The sequence below is a fragment of the Sapajus apella genome, unplaced genomic scaffold (genome assembly GCF_009761245.1).
Source record: "Sapajus apella isolate SASKATOON/1434 unplaced genomic scaffold, GSC_monkey_1.0 scaffold2, whole genome shotgun sequence".
Taxonomy (NCBI): domain Eukaryota; kingdom Metazoa; phylum Chordata; class Mammalia; order Primates; family Cebidae; genus Sapajus; species Sapajus apella.
In genome coordinates this window covers 54210964-54232292 of record NW_022436942.1, presented here as the reverse complement: position 1 = coordinate 54232292, position 21329 = coordinate 54210964, and the positions used below count along the sequence as shown (strand labels likewise).

The 21329-nt window shown below is 40.5% G+C and overlaps 1 protein-coding gene and 1 pseudogene across 4 annotated transcripts in view; one reads left to right on the top strand and one right to left on the bottom strand.

Annotated features, from left to right (window-relative positions):
* The window catches only part of NTN4 (netrin 4), a 123776-nt gene extending 104887 nt beyond the window's left edge, over positions 1–18889 (top strand). For all 3 annotated transcript variants that reach the window (XM_032298481.1, XM_032298473.1, XM_032298475.1), the window contains exons 8-10: positions 6471–6539; positions 10757–10927; positions 17512–18889. In XM_032298481.1, the coding sequence (XP_032154372.1) occupies positions 6471–6539; positions 10757–10927; positions 17512–17654 (383 nt within the window). In that variant the 3' untranslated portion in view covers positions 17655–18889. The remainder of the gene's footprint in view (positions 1–6470; positions 6540–10756; positions 10928–17511) is intronic.
* On the bottom strand, positions 3249–4424 carry LOC116564972 (annotated as a pseudogene). Its single transcript, XR_004275189.1, has one exon. The product of XR_004275189.1 is annotated as a phosphoglycerate mutase 1-like (transcript).
* Positions 18890–21329: the final 2440 nt, after the last annotated feature.

Here is a 21329-nt window from a genome sequence, read left to right as displayed (position 1 = left end):
AATTTGCGGGAATAGATGCTGGATGAAATGCAGAGCCTTTTTAAGAATTTCATGAAGGTGGCAACACAGCATTAAATCAAGCACAAAGTTCTTCTCAACACTGTGTGACTGCCCAGGTCTCACACACATGAAGCCACAAATCCAGGCCATGAATAATAGTTCGGGGTTTTGTGTACGTGATTGGTTTGTTGTTTTTTCCCAGCCTCCTTTTATTAGCAAGGTGAGCCTTTCCCAATACCTGTCTTTAAAAAGTGAGTCTGACTATGGTTCCTTTTTTTGACCTATTAACTCCTTTGTATCTGAACTCCTGACGACTGCTGCCTGATTCTGAAAGAAGGCCCCAAAGATGTATGATTTCAGCCCCATCCCCTGAATGCACATTCATTCATTCCTTTTCTTTTTAAAAAAACTTTTTTTTAATTCAGGAAGTATCCACAAACAGAAAACATTCATTCATTTCTAGTTCACAGAGATATATATCTCATTTTTGACATAGGCTATACCTTTTTTTCTGTCCCTTATCTAATATTGCTATGTGCTTGGAGCTGAGGATGTGCTAAAGCATGAATTCACAAAGTTGTGTCGATTGAGAATGTCTGTGATAACTTAACCAACATTTTTTTATGAAAATTTTCAGACATCCAGAAAAAGTTTTAAAATTTGCAGACTCACATACCTGCCACCTAAATTCTATCCACTCATCAATCCACATTTTAGATCAGAAAGAAATCACAGTTTTAAAACATTCTCATAGAGCACTTATGAACCCCTCAATAATCAAGAACCTCAATCTGAGAAAGAAGGTTATTTGTCCATCTTCTCTATCATGTTTTTTTCACTTAACACAGTGTTACGAAAATTTTCCTAATGGTTTCATGCTCAATCACAACAGGAAAGCAACTGGGAAAGATAAGGCAATATGAAGTTATCATATTTATCTTTTCAGCATTTGAAAAAGAAAACAAGCCGGGCGCGGTGGCTCAAGCCTGTAATCCCAGCACTGTGGGAGGCCGAGGCGGGTGGATCACAAGGTCAAGAGATCAAGACCATCCTGGTCAACACGGTGAAACCCCGTCTCCACTAAAAATACAAAAAATTAGCTGGGCATGGTGACGCGTGCCTGTAATCCCAGCTACTCAGGAGGCTGAGGCAGGAGAATTGCCTGAACCCGGGAGGCGGAGGTTGCGGTGAGCCGAGATCGCGCCATTGCACTCCAGCCTGGGTAACAAGAGCAAAACTCCGTCTCAAAAAAAAAAAAAAAAAAAAAAGAAAAAGAAAACAAGTTTTTACTATGAATTTTTTTTGCCTTAATGATACATAGTCTGAATTTTATTATTTTAACTTTAATAGCCACTTTTAAAAGTGTTCTTCTATTTTCTAAGCACACAATGACTTTTTATAATTCTCCAAGTTTACTAAACCAAATCTGTAATAATCCGGTTTTTAGGACTGTAGGACATTCACTAAGCCCATCATGCATGTGATTAGGCAGTTGGCAGCATTCCAGCCAAGCACATAAAGTGTTGGCACCAGAATAGCTCCAGACTCTCATGTCCACAGCAGCTGTGAGGTCTGTGATGTCCCCAGAGAGTCTCTGAAATTCATCGGGATAAGCGCCAGATTGAAGAAGACTTTATTCAGTTTCCTGCAGTGGGTATAGAATGGTGCTTCTGGGCACCCTTTTTCAGCAAGTGTTCTAAGCACTGATAAAAAAAAAAGCTCATCCTCAAATCTACCAACCTACATACTTCCCATAAGTGTCCATAAAAACAACTTTCAACTAGGAGTGTAATACACCTTACCAACAAAACACCCTTAATTTCTACCACTTCTTACAGCAGGTGTAAAATTTCACTTCCTGAATAATAAAGCTGGCCTTAACTCGTACCGCAGAACTGTAAACAATGCCCATCTCTTTAAATGTCCCAGTAAGTATAACCAAACAAGCTTTTCTTCCCTTCCAGGTTTCTTTTAAGAAAACACATCTGGGCTGAAGCCTGATCAACAAATACTAGTGTTTGAGCTCTAAGCATATGAAAACGTAGTATTGGAAAGCAGCCAAAGAAAGATCATCAAATAATAGACCTATGTATGTTCTTATAGGTTGAAAGGTTAAAGAGAGGCGCATTGTGTTGAGAAACAGTATAGAACAGTACATGCCATTTGGAGTTCCATTAGGTCTTATAGCATGGTAGTTGCTGTACTCTTCTGCTTTGTGGAATTATCAAAGGCCATAGGCTATTCACTTAGGTTACTACAATTTCTTTTTTTTCTTTTTCTTTTCCGTTTTTTTTGTAGGCAGAGTCTCACTTTGTTCCCCAGGCCGTAGTGCAGTGGCGCCATCACAATTTACTGCAGCCCAACCTCCTGGCTCAAGCGATCCTCCCACCTCAGTGCCAACACTGCTCCCCTCCATGAGTAGCTGGGAATACAGGCACATGCTAACATACTAGACTGTTCTTTTTAAATTGCACCTAACTCTTTTATTATCCTGATCTGGAGAAAGGATTTAGTACAGTTATGCTCAAATGAACACTGGACCCATGTAGCAGGGCCGAGCAACTAGAACGTGATTCAGAAATCAGTCAGTGAAACACACACTTGGACAGGACCAAGAGGCGTCTCACTGCCATGAAACAAGGCGGCAGAGGGATTCTAAAACACAGCAGAAAGCACTCCTGCCCTCCGAGGTCAAGGAGCTTATCCCATATTGGTATGTGGAGTGGCTTATTTTCTGATAACCACATGTGGGACTATTTCAACTGCCACGAGAAACCCCAGAAGGGCTATTGTTTTGTATTTTTTACATACGCTATACTTTTCTTGTTTTTTGAGATGGAGCGCAATGGTGCAATCTCAGCTCTCTGCAACCTCCGCCTCCCGGCTTCAAGCAATTCTTTTGCCTCAGCCTCCCAAGTAGCTGGGATTACAGGCACCTACCACCACACTCAGCTAATTTTTGTATTTTTTAGTAGAAACAGGGTTTCTCCATGTTGGCCAGGCTGGTCTCGAACTCCTGACCTCAGATGATCCACTTGCCTCTGCCTTCCAAAGCGCTGGGATTATAGGCGTGAGCCACCATGCCCAACTTTTTCTTTTTTTTTAATTTATAAAAGTAAATGTAACAACTAAACTAAATTCAGTATTGATCCCACCCTTCTAGAGCCAGCTCCTCTGGGGTTAGGGAGGAGACAGTTGTCCCATCACCATTCAGGTTACATTCACCTTCCACTGGAATGACTAGGCCCCAGGCAGTGGCCTGACGGCAGAAGAGCAGAGGACTGGCTCCTGGGGGCAGTCAGGCCCTCTTGCGTCTCCTGATTGGTCATGGCTTAGCAGGGTTCCTCCCCACACGTCCTTAGTAAACAAAGCACTTGCAAAAACCCAAGTCACTACCTTCAACTCTCTTAGACGAGGGGAGACTTTCCACGGCTTAGATTGAGAACCTGTGCCCTAGAAGTGCTATTCTAGCTAGAATGTATGAAGGGAGTGGGTGCAGGAGACAAAATGGCTAAAATGAAAATGGGAGCCAGTGGTCCCCATCTGTAGCCACAGCTCAAGATGCCTACCGATGCCGTGTGACGTGTGACGTGTGAAGGAGGGAGGGGCAGAGGAACCGGATGGGCAGGGAGGGTGCTCCTGGGGACAGTAGCCTACCCACCGCCCTTCACTTCTTGGCCTTGCCCTGGGCAGCTGTAGCTTCCATGGCTTTAGGCACGGTCTCTTCATTCTCTAGAAACTTCATGTGCCTGATGGGCTTCAAGCTCTGGTCCAATTCATACACAATGGGAGTAGCAGTCGGCAGGTTCGGCTCCATGATGGCCTCTTTAGAGAAGCCCTCCCGATGCTTGACAATGCCCCGGAGGCTGTTGCCATGGACTGCAATCAGTACCCATTTTCTTTCCTTGATCTGGGGAACTATTTTTTCATTCCAAAAGGGCAGAGCTCTGGCAATAGTGTCTTTCAGACCCTCACAGGAGGGTAGGTGATCTTCTGTGAGGTCTGCATACCTGCCATCCTTACTGATGTTGCTGTAGAAAGGATGGTCGGGCTCCATCGGAGGTGGCGGGACATCATAGGAGCGCTTCCAGATCTTCACCTGGGCCTCACCGTGCTTTGCAGCAGTTTCTGCTTTATTGAGATCGGTAAGGCCCCCATGGTGCCGCTCATTGAGGCGCCAAGTCCCCACTACAGGCAGCCACATCTGATCGGTGGCATCTAGCACTGTCCAGAAGGTGCGGATCGCTCTCTTCTGCACTGAGGTGAAGCAGGTGTCGAACTCATAGCCAGCATGCCGGCCCGCCGTGCTTCACCTCCTCGTGGCCCGTCGGGCTCAGGTCGGAGTAGTACCAGCCGCTGAAGTAGTTCTCCAGGTTCTGCGAGCTCTTGTCATGCTGGATCAACACCAGTTTGTAGGCGGCCATGGTGGCGGGCTTGGGAAGCAGCGCCCTCTGGGGTTTGCAGATTCCAGAGTCACAGCCCAATCCACCCTTCCCCCAATGCGCCTGCGTGCTCGCCGATTTTTTAATCTGTTACAGAGACAGGGTCTTACTGTGTTCCTAGGCTGGTCTTAGACTCCTGGGCTCAAGCAATCCACCACCCATCTCGATCTCCCAACATGCTGGGATTACAGGCATGAGTCACCACACCTGGCTGCTCACTCTTTTTCTCTATATTCCTACCAAATTTCTACCTATGTGAGTAAATCGATGTAAAATGCTTAAAACAGCCTGGCATATAGTCAGTGCTCCTCAGTGTTAACTGCTGTTATTACCACTCAGTGCCTATGAAATGCAGTACACGAAGGCAGGAGGGGAGGAGAGAGGACGGGGAAAATTATATCTAACTGTTAAATCAGTAAGAGTGAAAATCCTATCCATGCCAGGCTCCAGAAATGTAGAGTTGATAAGACATAACCATTGTCTTCAAGGGACACAGTCTAGAGAGGAAATCGATATATAAATGAGCATGAGAATGCTATACATCAGTGGTCCCCAACCTTTTGGACCCCAGGGAGTGGTTTCTTGGAAGACAGTTTTTCCATGGATGGCAGGGGCAGGGGATGATTTCAGGATGAAGCTGTTCCACCTCAGACCTGCAGGCATTAGATTCTCGTAAGGAGCGCACAACATAGATCCCTCACATGCACAGCTCCCAGTAGGGTGGGCGCTTTTATGAGAATCTAATGCTGCTGCTGCTCTAACAGGAGGTGGAGCTCAGGCGTTAATGTAGTGATGGAGAGTGGCTGTAAATACAGATGAAACTTGGCTCACTCTCTGGCTGCTCATCTCCTGCTATACGACCTGGTTTCTAACAGGCCACAGACCAGTACCAGTCCACGGCCAAGAGGCTGGGGTCCCCTGCTATAAATAAACTAATGTACAGGCTGGGCGCGGTGTCTCACACCTATGATCCCAGCACTTTGGGAGGCCAAGAGGCAGGTGGATCACCTGAGGTCAGGAGTTCAAGACCAGCCTGACCAATATGGTCCCTACTAAAAATATAAAAATTAGCCAGGTGTGGTGGTGTGTGCCTGTAGTCCCAGGTACTCAGGAGGCTGAGACAGGACAATTGCTTGAACCCAGGAGACGAAGGTTGCAATGAGCTAAGATCACGCCACTGCACCTCAAAAGACAGATAAATACATACATATATACATAAAATAAACTGTGCATAAAGGCACTTTGAAAGTCTTCCACAGGGCCTGGCAAATCTCTCACACATAATAGTGGCAATATGTAATTTAAACTATTGGGAGTAAATATTCTACTTATTCTTCAAAGTCCCTTTCAAATCCTTCTTGAGTCAATAAGCTTTTTCCCATCTTCCCAGACATATGTGACTCTTCCACCCAAGTATGTTGTACCTCTCCCAGACCATTTACTGTTTTATCACTTTTTATACACTTGAAGTTTCTTCATCTTACTGAATTGCAAACCTTAAGGCAAGAATCGTATCTTGCTTATCTTTGTGGTGCTGAAGTATAAAGCACTATGCCTTGCATACCAAAGGTGCTCAATAAATACCTTTAAAATGGATAACCAAAAAAATTGGATGACATTACCTTCAAGGGACTGTCTACTCAGTTTGTTTAATTTGACTTTTGTTGTATACATTAACTGCAGAAAGACAACTGTCTTTTCTGCAGGTTTTCCATTTAATTATTACTTTCCATTAGCATGGAATAATAACACTGGACTGTATTTATCGTAACATCAATTACAAGCATTGAAATGTATCACTGTTTCTACCTTCTGTATTTCTCTTGGATAAATACTTTATTGAAAGATAACTAATTAAGAAAGAGACTCTACTTCTTTCGAATGACTTTCCTGGTTCCTTGGTACTTACAGATTATGTTGTAGGCATCAGTCAAGGCTTAAGGAATGTGTTATCTGGATGCACTGGCTGATCTCTTATTTTTTTTTCTTTTCTAATAACTAACATCGTTTTTTGTTTACTTTCTGTAGGTAAATGTGAATGTAAGGAACAGATATTAAGAAATGCCAAGGCATTTTGTGGAATGAAATATTCATATGGTGAGTCTGAAATCCTTGAATGCTTCTGAGAACCTATTCACACTAAGTTCAATTTTTAAGAAAATGGGAGGCCTGAATGATGACATTGTGTAGAAATCAGAGCACAAAGCATTAGTCTTACATAATAACACTAAACACAGTGTTCTGGACTTGAGCTAGATTTTCCTGATGTAGATGATGGTGGATGTCCCGGGGAGGACAGGATGCTTGTAGAGCAAATGTAGAGATAGGCAGAGAGCAGAAAGAAGAAGTCATGATATGAAATCCTTTCTTGTGGATACTTCCTGCCTTATTCATCTAAAAGGGACATCCCTAGCCACTTAGATGACTCATGTGTTGGTTTGTCATGCAGTAATACTGAGTGGAAATCAGTTTAAGGCAGCATTTCACTATGCTTGAGAGCATAGGCTTTGGACTCAGACCTATGTGAGTTTGATTTCTGGCTTATTGGGTAAGAGACTTAACCTCTCCAAACTTGTTTCCTCATCTGTAAAGTAGGGATCATGCCATCTTCTTCATGAAATAAGATGTTTGAAAAGCATGCAGCACATTAGCACATATTCGATGCTTAGTAAATGGTAGTGGGGAAAGAGAGGATGCCTATTTGTGAGGCACTAAGACTAGCTGTCCACCTGGGGCTCTTCCCCACCCTCTCTGTATACTCTAGATACCCGTATTTTTCAAATACCAGGAAAATACATCCTGTAGAAAAAGGGAAATTGCACTGCCTAAGTAAAAGCTCTTCCTGTCTTCAAATGGCTTTATATTTACTATTAAATATATTAAGATGGCCAGGTGTGGTGGTTCATGCCTGTAATCCCAGCACATGGGGAGGCCAAGGCAGGTAGATCACCTGAGGTCAGAAGTTTGAGACCAGCCTGGCTAACATGGTGAAACCCCATTTCCACTAAAAATACAAAAAGTTAGCCGGGTGTGGTGGTGCACACCTGTAATCCCAGCTACTTGGGAGGCTGAGGCAGGAGAGTTACTTGAAACTGGGAGGCGAAGGTTGCAGTGAGCCAAGATTGCGCCATTGCACTCCAGCTTGGGTAACAAGATTGAAACTCCATCTAAAAAAAAAGTACCTGTATATAGATAGATAAATAGATAGATAGATATCATTATCTTGCCAACACACTCCTGACCTCAAATGATCTGCCTGCGTCAATCTCCAAAAGTGCTGGGATGACAGGTGTGAGCCACCACACCCAGCCCGAGACTTTTTATTGGTCCATAATACATACGGCCTGAAATATACACTACAATGAGGAGAAAATTTTAAGTCATGATTTATGTATGAAACCAAGAATTTAGGTTCTTGATACCATTGTCTTTAATCTCATAAAAGATTTTTTTTAAATAAGTGGTAAAAGCCTCACAAATCTTATCTAAAATTACATGCAGACTTTCCTCTCTTTACCTTCCAACTTGACTAAATAATAGAAGAAAACTTTTGAAATGTATAGCACTCTATAAAGGAAAGGCAGTTTAGAGAAAATGGCATTGACTATCGAGAGCAAAGAACGTGATAATTTAGTTCAAAGTCAGTTTGTTCAGTGAAAATATCAACTAGTTCTCCTTATCACATCAACTTGGTAGCTCTCTGAATTTACAAATAACCAATCTTTCATACAACTGCATTAATTTTCTGCTTAAGAAGAATTTGAACGTTCTTAATAATGTAATGAGGCCAGGCGCAGTAACTCACACCTGTAATCTTAGCACTTTGGGAGGCCAAGGCAGGTGGATCACGAGCTCAGGAGTTCAAGACCAGCCTGGCCAGGATGGTGAAACCTCATCTCTACTATAAATACAAAAATCAGTCGGGCACGGTGGCGGGTGCCTGTAATCCCAGCTACTCAGGAGGCTGAGGCAGGAGAATCGTTTGAACCCAGGAGGCAGAGGTTGCAGTAAGCTGAGATCATGCCACTGCACTGTAGCCTGGGTGACAGAGCAAGACTCAAAACAAAACAACAAGTGAAAATAATAATGTAATGAAACATTGTGGCCTTCTTAAATGCAATACCGCTACAGACTTGGAAAAAATTGGTTTCCTCCTCCCCATTACCTGGATTAATGGGGGAAAAAAACACACTTATTTGCTTACTTTTTTAGCAAATTCCTATTGAGCAATAGAAGTGACAGACAGGGTTCCTGCTTTCTTTGAGTTTACAAGTCTAGTGGAATAATAATAGCAAAGATTTACTGCGCATTAGCACACGCCTGGCACTATGCTACCTGTCCTTCATGCATTTATCTCATCAGGGTTCTAGTCCAAACCTCTATCTCTGCCCAACCAGTTATGCGAACTTGAAAGTTCGCTTAATTTGTTTCTTTTTTTTTTTTTTTTGGGAGATGGTGTTTTGCTCTGTCGTCCAGGCTGGAGTGCAGTGGTGCGATCTCGACTCACTCAACCTCTGCCTGCCAGTTTCAAGCAATTCTCCTGCCTCAGCTTCCCAAGTAGCTGGGACTACAAGCATCTACCATCATGCCCAGATAATTTGTGTATGTGTATTTTTTAGTAGAGATGGGGTTTCACTATGTGTTGGCCAGGCTGATCTCAAACTCCTGACCTCAGGTGATCCACCCACCTCAGCCTCCCAAAGTCCTAGGATTATAGGCGTCAGCCACAGCCCCCGGTCTTAATCTCTTAAAACTTGCTTCCTCGTGTATAAAATAAGATGGGATGAGCTTTTAAAGGCCCCTTAGAAGTCTAAAATGTGATGACTCCATTAACATAGCTGTCTGACAGCTATAGTCTTAGAGCATGAGACCAGTCAAGATTGGGTGCTCTCACATACTCATCCGTGGAGATGTGGATAAGCCAATAAGAACTTCCCTATGAAAAAAAAAAAAAAAAAGAAAATTAGCTGGGTGTGGTGGTGGGCGCCTGTAATCCCAGCCACTTGGGAGATTGAGGCAGGAGAATCACCTGAACCTAGGAGGCAGGAGGTTGCAGTGAGCCGAGATCGTGCCACTGCACTCCAGCCTGGGCAACAGAACGAGACTCGGTCTCAAAAAAAAAAAAAAAAAAAAAAGAGTTCCCTAGTGTTCCTGAGCAGCCCAGTGTTCCTTAGCTTTACTTTCTTCCTGACCCCAATTTATACCATTATTTAATCCCCAGCCACATCAATTTCATCAATGAGAAGGCATCATAGAATCATGTCACGAGTCACACAGAATACCAGAGATCAATCACCATGCATGGGTGTCCAGCTCTTTGAATGTGAGGGCTCTTTGGCTTATCCGTGGTGAAGGATATCACAAAAATTATGCACCGACTTTTTTTTTAGTACATCAGCTATCATTAGTGTTAATGTATTTTATGTGTGGTCAAATGTGGCCCAGGGAAGTCAAGAGGTTGGACACCTGTGAAGGGACAGCTTCCCTAACTCCAGTCAGCTTGCATTTTCTGCCAGGAGAAGAATATTAAGTAGTAAATCACATTATTTAACCTCTTTAGAATATGCAAAATATATTCTGGCAGTGGCATTTTGCTCTCTATCATAACATTATACACAACCAAGAAAGAATAATAGAGTCAGAACCTAAATAAAAGCCAGAATAATTCCACTTCCCATGTTTCTTCTATTTAGATATGGTAGCTGAATGTATTTAAGATTATAATTGCAATAGGCAGATGGCTGTTAGTCTCTTAGCATAATGATATTAGAGGGAGTCGCATTTGAAACTGTCTAACAAGCAAGATTATAGTTAATGTAGGTAAATGAGATGATGCCAGTGCAAAAATGAGCCTACGATTTTTTTTACTTATTTTTATTTCAATAGTTTTGGGGTAACAGGTGGTTTTTGGTTATATGAATAAGTTCTCAGTGGTGATTTCTGAGATTTTGATGCACCTACCACCCAGTGTACACTGTATCCAGTATGTAGTCTTTATCCCTCACCCCCTCTCACCCTTCCCCCTGAGTCCCCAGAGTCCATTATATCATTCTTACGTCTTTGCATCTTCATGGCTTAGCACCAACTTATAAGTGAGAACATGATGAGGTTTGGTTTTCCATTCCTGAGTTACTTTGCTTAGAATAATGGCCTCCAACTCCATCCAAATTAATGCCTAATGATTTTTAAAGCAAATTTTCACATTCTCATCATCGATTCACCTTTCCGTTATATTCTGAAATGCATACTTAAGTGTTCACATTTCAAACAATAATATAAAATTTGATGCATTTTGACTTCTGTGTTGTTAACAGTGCTAAAAATAAAGATTTTATCAGCTCATGATAAAGGCACTCACGTTGAGGTCAATGTGAAGATTAAAAAGGTCTTAAAATCTACCAAATTGAAGATTTTCCGAGGAAAGCGAACATTATATCCTGAATCGTGGACGGACAGAGGATGCACTTGTCCAATCCTCAATCCTGGTGAGTATCAGACTTTCTTATCTTAGTACCTATCTTGTCTCTGCTGATTTGTTGCTTGTCTTACATCCTCTGAAGCACAACATAAACTCAGCAAGAATGTCTCTCCTTTTCACCACCTGACTCCTGTGGAAAATCCCAATGAAATACTTTGAACTAACATCGAAAGTGTTTCTCTTCCATGTGCTCTATACAAGTATAATATTTTAAAATCCAGCAATATAATTCTCTCTATCCTAAAAGATTGGTTCCAGGTGCCAGTTGCATAGAAAGTACTTTCATGAATTTATCTGCCACTTGCTCTTTATCTGAAAGCTAGGTCCTATTACAGTAGAACCTGTTCCCAAAGGAAGTTCAAATGCACAATTCCATCTGTGGAAATAATATTGAATTCATTTCGGCTGTTGCATGAGCAGCATCTGTTTCTCCTGGAGAGAAAACAGCTCTCAAGTTCTCATCATCTTGTTTTTCATGAAATGATTGTTCTGGTTTCCAATTAGAAACAGCAGATATAAACAAAAACTGTAAGATGATAGAGCAACTTGAAATGGAGACAGATTTGATTTGCACCTTGAAATGTGATAGCAGAAGTGAAGACAAACAAGTAAGCACAGGGATTCTTGCCCCAAGCCCACATTTCATCCTGGGTCATAAGCTGCGTATTTCTTTGTCTCCCTCATCAAATTTGAGGATGGGATTTGGGCTTCTGATCATAGTATCTTCAATGTCTACCATTAGTACCCAGATAATGGTAACATAATACTTAGATAGCAGGTTCTAATAAATCATAATTCAATCATCTGCATCTCCACGCCGCTTGTGTGGCTGTCATCTGTGTCTAGTGGCACTGAGGAAACAGATGCATTATTTACGTTCTTGATCTAATTTCTTCCCCATATAAACCCACAGTTACATGGATTTTGCACCCAGCTTGGCCAACATAGTGAAACGCCATCTCTACTAAAAATACAAAAATTAACTGACTGTGGTGGTGGGCACCTGTAGTCCCAGCTACTTGGGAGGCTGAGGCAGGATAATTGTTTGAACCTGGGAGGCGCAGGTTGTAGTGAGCTGAGATCACACCACCGCACTCCAACCTGGGCAACAGAGCAAGACTCCATCTCAAAAAAATAAAAAAGAAAAAAAAGTCTTTTGCGGTCTTTGATCAATACATTTGAAAGAAACAGGTAACTGAGAGAGAAAGAGCATAAACTAGCAATAAAAAATCCCCTCAGTCTAAACAAAGTCAACACTGATACATTATTTTGATTTTTGGCCAAGTGTTGACCAATCTCTCACATCCTTTTCTACCCTTTTAATAATGTATTTAAATTAATTTAGATTTTAATAAGGAAAAGGTAAAAAATAGCATTTTAAATTATAAAAATAAATAAATAGACTGGGCATGGTGGTTCATGCCTGTAATCTCAGCACTTCAGGAGGCTGAGGTGGGAGGATAGCTTGAGCCCAGGAGTTCTAGACCAGTCTGGGCAACACAGTGAGACCCAGTATCTACCAAACATTTTTTAAAAAGTTAACTAGGTGTGGTGGCGCATGCCCGTAGTCCCAACTACTTGGGAGGCTGAGGTAGGAGAATCACTTCAGCCCAGTAGGTCAAGGCTACAGTGAGCCACAACTGAGTCAGTGCCCTCCAATCCCGGGCAAACAGAGCAAGACCGTATCTCAAAAGAAATCAAAAATACATAAATAAATAAAATTCCAAAGAACAAATTGAAATCATAAGAACCTTGGGCTTTGAATACAGGAAACTAAAAATAATTCATGTAAGTTCTATTTCCCAACGATTTGTGCTTAGGGCCCTCTCTTTTAAGAGCTTTCCTACTGTCTTGGAAAAAGAAAAAAAATAATGTCTGCCCAGTTTAGTGACATTAAAAACAAAAGCTTTGACCATCTGAGCCACCCTCCAGGAAGTGAACTATACTTCCTAATCAGGTTTCTGCCAAGCTGAGTCAAAGAATCAGCTGAGTTCATCACAATTGAAAACATAAGCGCAATTATTCAAAGAATTCTTGAAAACATGTTTACTTGCTTTGAAGAAAAGATTGGAACTTGCCAAAGCAAAACCAGACACTCTTTCATTTTACTTTGTTTTTCCAATTTTACGAGTTGAATAGCTAAGGCCAAAGAAAGCTGATAAGAAAACTGAAACCTTACACACCAACCTGTTTCCTTGGCTGCTTTGGAAAAGAAACAATTCTATTGAGTACTCCTGCATATTCATTCACTCTTAATTCATGCATACATGTACTCATTCATCAGTCATATTCTTTAGAATACCAAGACTAGCACTAAAGTATTATATTTTTTTTCTATGGATACAAAATAAACTTCGTGTTTTCAAACATGTAGCAAAGTCGTTGTCAAAACCCAGGAAAATAAAATATAAATGCTAGTAAGAGATGTAAAAGAACATTGTTTTGCATGTTTATTTTTGGTGTAATTTAACTTGCATTTACACTTTAAATTAATGGTAAATTCCTGTTTGTCCTATTTGTAGTTTCAAAGTAAATTCATTAAAAAATACTAGACTTACTCCTGAGATGTCTTTCTTTTTTTCTTTGTTTAAAAACAGGATTCTTTGCTCCATTGCCCAGGCTAGAGTGGTAGTACAATCACTGCTCACTGCAGCCTCAGCCTCCCAGGCTCAAGCAATCCTCCTGCCTCAGCCTCCCAAGTAGCTAGGACTACAGACATGCCACTACACCCAGCTAATTTTTGTTTGTTTGTTGTAAACAGGGTCTCGCTATGTTGCCCAGGCTGGTCTTAAACTCCTGGCCTCAAGCAGTCCTCCCACCTCAGCCTCCCAAAGCACTGGGATTACAGGCAAGAGCCTCTGCATCCAACCCTAACCCTGAAGTTTCTTAAAAATTGTTTATTGTATTTTTAAATGAGGACTTTATTATTTTAGATAATAAAATACAGTTATTATCTAAAACTTATACAGTTTTAAGGCTACCAAATATTGAGATTCTTTTTCATGCAGAAGCTAAGGTTACCTTTTAAATAATTTAAATGCCTTTTCATTCATTTTACATTGTACTCTCCAGTGTTAGAAACCTCTCTGTCATTATTTTCCTTTTTCTCCTTTTCTGAAAACACCTTAATAGCTTTTTTTGAAGTTTAGGATTAGTTTCATTTAATAATCTTTTAGCAGGGTGCAGTGGCTCACACATGTGATCCCGGCACTTTGGGAGGCAGAGGTGGGTGGGTTGCTTGAGCCTAGGAGTTCAAGGCCAGCCTCGGCAACATGGCAAAACCCCATCTCTACAAAAAATACAAAAATCAGCCAGGTGTGGTGGCATGAGCCTATAGTTCTAGCTACTCAGAAGGCTGAGGGGAAGGATTACCTGAGCCTAGGGAGGTCAAGGCTACAGAGCTGAGATGGTGCCACTGCACATCAGCCTGGGTGACAAAGTGAGACCCCGTCAAAGAAAAAAAAAAAAAAGGAAGGGAGGGGAGGGAAGGAGAGATAAAGGGGGGGGGGAAGGTGTTTAGGGGAAATTTTTAAATTTCACATTTCTATCCCCAGAGATCATCTCTGTTAATAGCTTAATACAAATCCTTTCCAGTCTTCCTCTGTGTGCATATATTTTTTAACCAAAATGATATCATAGTATATGCTCCATTCTGTAACCTGCATTATTCTGTTAATAAGCTTTACCTTCAATTTCAGTTTATTTTTGTACTATCTAATACTCAGGTTAATTTCTATTTCCCAAATGATCCCAAAAGGTCCTCTAGAGCTGATTTGTCCTTGCCAGTATTCAATCCAGGATCACACATTACATCTAGTTCTTCAGTCCCTCAAGTCTCTTTTATTCTAGCACAGTTCCTTTTTTATGACTTGTTGAGGAAACCAGGACAGATGCCCTATCCATTATCTGACCGTGAACATTTGTGTGGTTTGTTTATGGTGGTGTTTAGCTTGTTCCTCTATCTGTTCTGTCTCCTGTAATCTCTAAAGAAAGGCTTGATTGATTCAAGACAAACATTTTAGATAGAATCCATTTTAGAGATCATTGTGTGCTTCATGTTGAATCATGTAGAATGCACATGGTACCTGGATAACCTCCCGTCACTGTCTCTAAGGTTGACCTTCGGGTTACATTGAAGGCAGTCTGATCTCTCCATTGCCAACATTTTGTTTTACCTTTAGAGATAGAAAAGAATGAGTGTGGCATTACGTAGCACTATATATACAAGTATCCAGTTTTCCATTAACCATTCATGTTATGACTTTATTGCCAATTGGTAATCCTTTCCTGAATCAATAATTTCATTAGAGTCCAAGAAATGATGTTTTTCTAATTCTTTCTAATTCTCCTCTTTTATTCGCTGGCACTTTTCTGTAAGAGGGCTTTTTCTCCCAAGCTGGGCGATTAAGTTACCACGAAATACAGTTCTTATTGTAAAGACAGGATAAATGCTACATTTTTTTCCCTATAATTTCTAATTTTCAACATAAGAAGTGGTTTTAACAGCTGCTTCTAAAGATGACAAATTAATTTTTCCCTGGCTTTCTCATTATTTAGCGTCATTTCGGAATTATGGATTTCTATGGATTTAATGTGTTTCCATACACACAATTGTTATGTTTCTTGGTGCTCAACTTATCACAGCTTTGACAAGTTATAACCCCTTCCTGCTAGCTGCTGTGTCCTTTTAAAAAGACCCACATTTATCTTTGAAAGCTTTCTTGTTTTTTAACAAAATAAGATGTCCCATGCTCAACTTCCTGCCCTGAACCTGGAATAAGCCATTTTCCAAGAAGCCGTTTTTTGTCTTGTGTTAATGAAACATGTTATTAAAGACCACAGTATGTTTGTTACAGGTGTTCTTTACTACTGGGATGACATTTTTTTCTGTAATTTGAGTGAAAAACAAGCAATGAATCAACTTAAAGTTTAAGTTGATATTTTCAGTTGAATTTTAGCCTCTAGCAATCACTTAATTTTTAAAAGTATGTCTGTCTCTTTTACATTGGAATTTTTTTTTTTTTTTAAGACGGGGTTTCACCACATTGGTCAGGCTGGTCTTGAACTCCTGACCTCAGGTGATCTGCCCGCCTTGGCCTCCAAAGTGCTTGGATTACAGGCATGAGCGACCACACCCGACCAGAAAGTTTTTATTTTATAAACATAATTATTTATCCTATAATTTAAAAAAATTTTCCTAAATACCAAAATCTACATTATTACAAATGTTAACTGAAGGCAATTATATTTATTTTTACTAATCTATAGGTAATAAGACTGTCCTTTAATTTCTTGGGTGTATTAGCTAAAATTTGTCATCTAAAGCCTGAAAAGAATTTTGAATTACAAAGACATCATGAGATCTAGTCAAGTTTTATCATTCATTTAGTTTTTTAAAAATATATGGCAAATATCCTATTTCAAAAACACATAGGCTTTATATAGGGAATATGTGTTATTTTGTATAATCCATAGCTTCCTTCCAATTTGTTTTCCCAAATGTTTGTTTTACTTTTATAAAAATCTTAGGCTGGGTGCAGTGGCTCATGTCTGTAATCCCAGCACTTTGGGTGACTGAGGCAAGTGGATCACCTGAGGTCAGGAGTTCGAGACCAGCCTGGCCCAACATGGTGAAATCCTATCTCTACTAAAAATACAAAAACTAGCCAGGCTTGTGGTGCATGCCTGCAATCCCAGCTACTTGGGAGGCTGAGGCATGAGAATTGCTTAAACCCAGGAGACAGAGTTTGCAGTGAGCCAAGATGGCACCACTGTGCTCCAGACTGGGCGACAGAGCGAGGCTCCATCCAGAAAAAAAAAGCAAAAAACACCTCCTTAATATACACTGCCATACACAGCGAGTCTCCAAGATATACTCATCTAGAGCAGTACGGTAAGCGTCCTTAGAACCCTCGGTTCTTTGCCAGAGAGTGTGGTATAGGACAAAGGAAAAGTTCTAGAATCAGAAAGACCTGAGTTTGAGTCCAGGTGCTGTTACTTACAAAAAGATACTGAACAAGTTTCTTAGTCTTGCTGAGCCTCAGTTCCTCATTTGCAAAACAAGAAGGAAAAAAATACCTACTTCACGGGTTATTTTCAAAACTAAATGAGATCATACATGTAAAGCATACATGTGCTAAGCATAGTAAATACTTACTAAATGGCAGCTATTAATGTCCCTTCTTATTCCAACACTCAATATATAAAACTGCTGGAGTCGGCCAGGCATGGTGGCTCACACCTGTAATCCCAGCACTTTGGGAGGCTGAGGTGGGCAGATGGCTTGAGTCCAGGAGTTCAAGACCAGCCTGGGCAACATGATGAAACCCCATCTCGACAAAAACTATGAAAATATTAGCTGGGCATGGTGGTGCACACCTGTAGTCCCAACTACTTGGGAGGCTGAGGCAAGAGGATCCCCTAAGCCCAGGATGTCAAACTGCAGTGAGCCAGGATCATGCCACTACCCTCCAGCCTGGGCGACAGCAAAACCCTGTCTCAAAATAAATACAAAAGAAAACCTGCTAGAGTCGCATCTCTCCGTTCAATAAAGTATGATACTATATAGCCCCTAATTTTGTTCTCTTTTAGGTTTGGAATACCTTGTAGCAGGACATGAGGATGTAAGAACAGGCAAACTAATTGTGAATATGAAAAGCTTTGTCCAGCACTGGAAACCTTCTCTTGGAAGAAAAGTCATGGATATTTTAAAAAGAGAGTGCAAACAGCATTAAGATGGATAACACATAATGGCACTTCCCTATGTACAAAACACAAACTTTAGAGCAAGAAAACCTCAAAAAGGAAACGAATTTTTTAAAGTGCCAAAATATATAGAAATGTTTCAGTGCATGGGTCTCATCTAACATCGCTTCTGGGCCCATGTTTAAATACAGTTTTATTTCATAAAGAGAAATGAAAACCCCTACACTGACATGTTTTCTATGGGACTGATTCTGAAACTCTTAAGAATATTTTAATAGCAGCATGACATTTAGCAGTAATCCATTCAGGGCAATACCTCTAACGAGGAGCTCCTTCCAGCTTCAGCTACCTTACATTTGATGCTACTTAAGGTAATGAATGAGGTTTTAAGGAATCCCCAACCCTGCCATCAGAAAATGTAAAAAAGAACCTTCTTTTGTGTGTTATGCATGAACTTTGTTCTGTAGATGTTCAATGGAACCTCTCCATGTGTATATAGTGTTTCCTTGTATAAAGCACTTTACTACCTATCACTTGTGTTGTGAACGTTTGGAGGCTGCTGTTCACAGAAAAGGGTGTGTGAGGAAGCCTGCGGAAGCAGATGCGCTGGCACGTGTGGACAAAAGTGACCATAGGCAGGAAGTTGAGCTATTTAACTCTCAATACTTGGAGAAACCAGGTGAAGATGCAACCAGCAAGGAGAATATGTATGCATGAAGTCTCAGCTTTGAGCTGGAGGCTAGATCCCAAGATGACAGCCATGAGGAAACTTTTTTTAAAACTAAGCAAGAAAAGACTTTAAAATAAGAGAAAGAAATCATAAATGTAGACCTATCCTTGGCTAAAGGGGAAATGGACTTTAAATTTTAAAAAGCTCATTTGCAATGCACTTGAATACTTCAAAAATTATTGTAGACACAGAATTTGTTATATTTTTGTGCTTAGTATTTAAACCTGAATATTGAAACTGTTTTCTTCCTTGTCTTTCTTAACACTAATAGTCATTATATTTACCTGTTTTTAAACACAATGTGATAGTCCACAAATTACAGTTTTTCATTATTACTCATCTTCTGTACCCATGCATAACCACGATACATAGTTTCTTTTGTACTTGAATATACAAAACATGAACACAGTGCCATAGGAATAATTTCACATACAGATTTTTTTCCCTGAAGTCCTGTGGACTTGCAAAAATATATATATATTGCTTTGTTAATTTGTTTTTATATTTCATATATGGAATAAAGGAATATGATCTCCTGATTTTTGTCTCATTTATTAACTCTTTGAATGACGCTAAAGATTATCATCTCATAATGAGGGAACTTAAATCTAATTCATTAAGAAAATAAAACAAGACCCTGATATTTCCACTCTGTTACTTCAGGATTTTGGAATGGGGTGGAAGCTAACTCAGATGAATTTATTTTCTGTAGCCTTGGACACAAATGTTTTTCAGCAGATACATTGTGATTTTTTTTTTTTTTTTTTTTTTTTTTTGAGACGGTGTTTCGCTCTTGTTACCCAGGCTGGAGTGCAATGGCGCGATCTCGGCTCACCACAACCTCCGCCTCCTGGGTTCAGGCAATTCTCCTGCCTCAGCCTCCTGAGTAGCTGGGATTACAGGCACGCACCACCATGCCCAGCTGATCTTTTGTAGCTTTAGTAGAGACGGGGTTTCACCATGTTGACCAGGATGGTCTCGATCTCTTGACCTCGTGATCCACCCGCCTCGGCCTCCCAAAGTGCTGGGATTACAGGCTTGACCCACCGCGCCCGGCCAGTGATTTTTATATTACATTAATTTTAACTAATTTTAAAAGCAATAAATGTTCATTGTCGAAAACACAGGAAAAATATAATGGGAAAAAATACTTATACTCCAGCCATCCTGGGATAAGAGCCATTAGCACTCCAGTGTCTATAACGTAGACTGTTTTCTGTGCATACATATATACATTTTATATAATTGGAATTATACTAAACATAGCCTTATAAAATTTGCTTTTTTACCTGTAGAATGTCTCTTAGCTTCTTACCTATCCTATCTTATCCTGGTAGATGGACCACTATCTAGTATGGTTAACATTTAGAAGCAACTTATAAAACATGTTGGTAAGTATAGCATACCAAGAAAAATATTTTAAATACTTCAGATACAGGATTTTCCCTTTCACTTTGTTTAAAACAACAAATACCCACCTTGAAAAGAGTAGAAATTTTAAAAAAAGTAAAAAGTTCATAAAACAGCCTCCACCTCAAAAACACATTTATAGTATATATAGTGTTCTTAAAGTTCTGAAAGAGGGCCAGTCACAGTGGCTCACACTTGCAATTATAGCACTTTTAGAGGCTGAGATGGGAGGATTCGTAAGGCCAGGAGTTTGAGACCAGCCTGGGCAATGTAGTGAGACCCCCATCTCTTAGAAAAAAAAATTAGCCAGGCATGTGGTACACACCTGTAGTTTCAGCTACTCAGGAGGGGGAGGCAGGAGGATGTCTAGAGCATAAGATTTCAAGGTTACAGTGAGCTATGATCATGTCACTGTATTCCAACTGGGTAACTGAATAAGACCCTGTCTCAAATACATAAATAAAAGTTCTGAAAGAGCCAGATTATAATAGTATTTGACCCTGTTTGACAAACAAGGAGGGAGATTTTTTTTCTTATTATTTTATATACATTTGTATTGCTTGACTTTCTTTCACTAATCGTGTACTACTTTGTAATTTATTTATTATTATTATTTTTTGAGACAGAGTCTCACTCTGTCACCCAGGCTGGAGTGTAGTGGTAAGATCTCAGCTTATTGCAACCTCTGCCTCCTGTGTTCAAGCAATTGTCCTGCCTCAGCCCCCTGAGTACTTGGGACTATAAGTGCCACCACCACACCCCGCTAATTTTTGTATTTTTAGTAGAGACAGGGTTGTGCCATGTTGGCCAGGCTGGTCTTGAACTCCTGACCTCAGATGATCCACCCGCCTCAGCCTCCCAAAGTCCTAAGATTACAGGCATGAGCCACTGTGCCCAGCCTGTAGTTTAAAATAAAATGTAACCAATTGTTTTTAAAGCGTATTCAAGTAAAATAAGAACTAAAAGTTTAAATTTTGTCTAGTTTATCAAATTGTTGGGTCCCAATGTCTTCCCAGTCCTCTTTGATTAGAATCTGCTACCTTCATTCCTCTTTCAAGTACCTTTTCTGGCAACATTCAAAAACAGAGATTACTATTAGAACTATTTCTTAAGGTCTTGATTCTCAAATCACTTTCAGCCTTCCAGTGCAGTTTTAAATTTCCCATGAGCATCATTTGGCTTCCAAGGTGGCAAAAAAAACAAACAAACAAAAAAAAAAAAAACAAGAAAAGAAGCCTTGTGCTCCCCATTGTGTAAATGTAAAGAAGAAAATGGAGCTGACCCCCTCATAACCCCATTCCCATCATCCCAACATCCCATCATCCCAACATCCCATCATCCCATCATCCCATCATCCCAACATCCCATCATCCCAACATCCCATCATCCTATCATCCCAACATCCCAACATCACATCATCCCATCATCCCAACATCCCATCATCCCAACATCCCAACATCCCATTCATCCCATCATCCTATCATCCCATCAATCATCCCAACATCCCATCATCCCATTCATCCCAACATCCCATCAATCATCCCAACATCCTATCATCCCATCA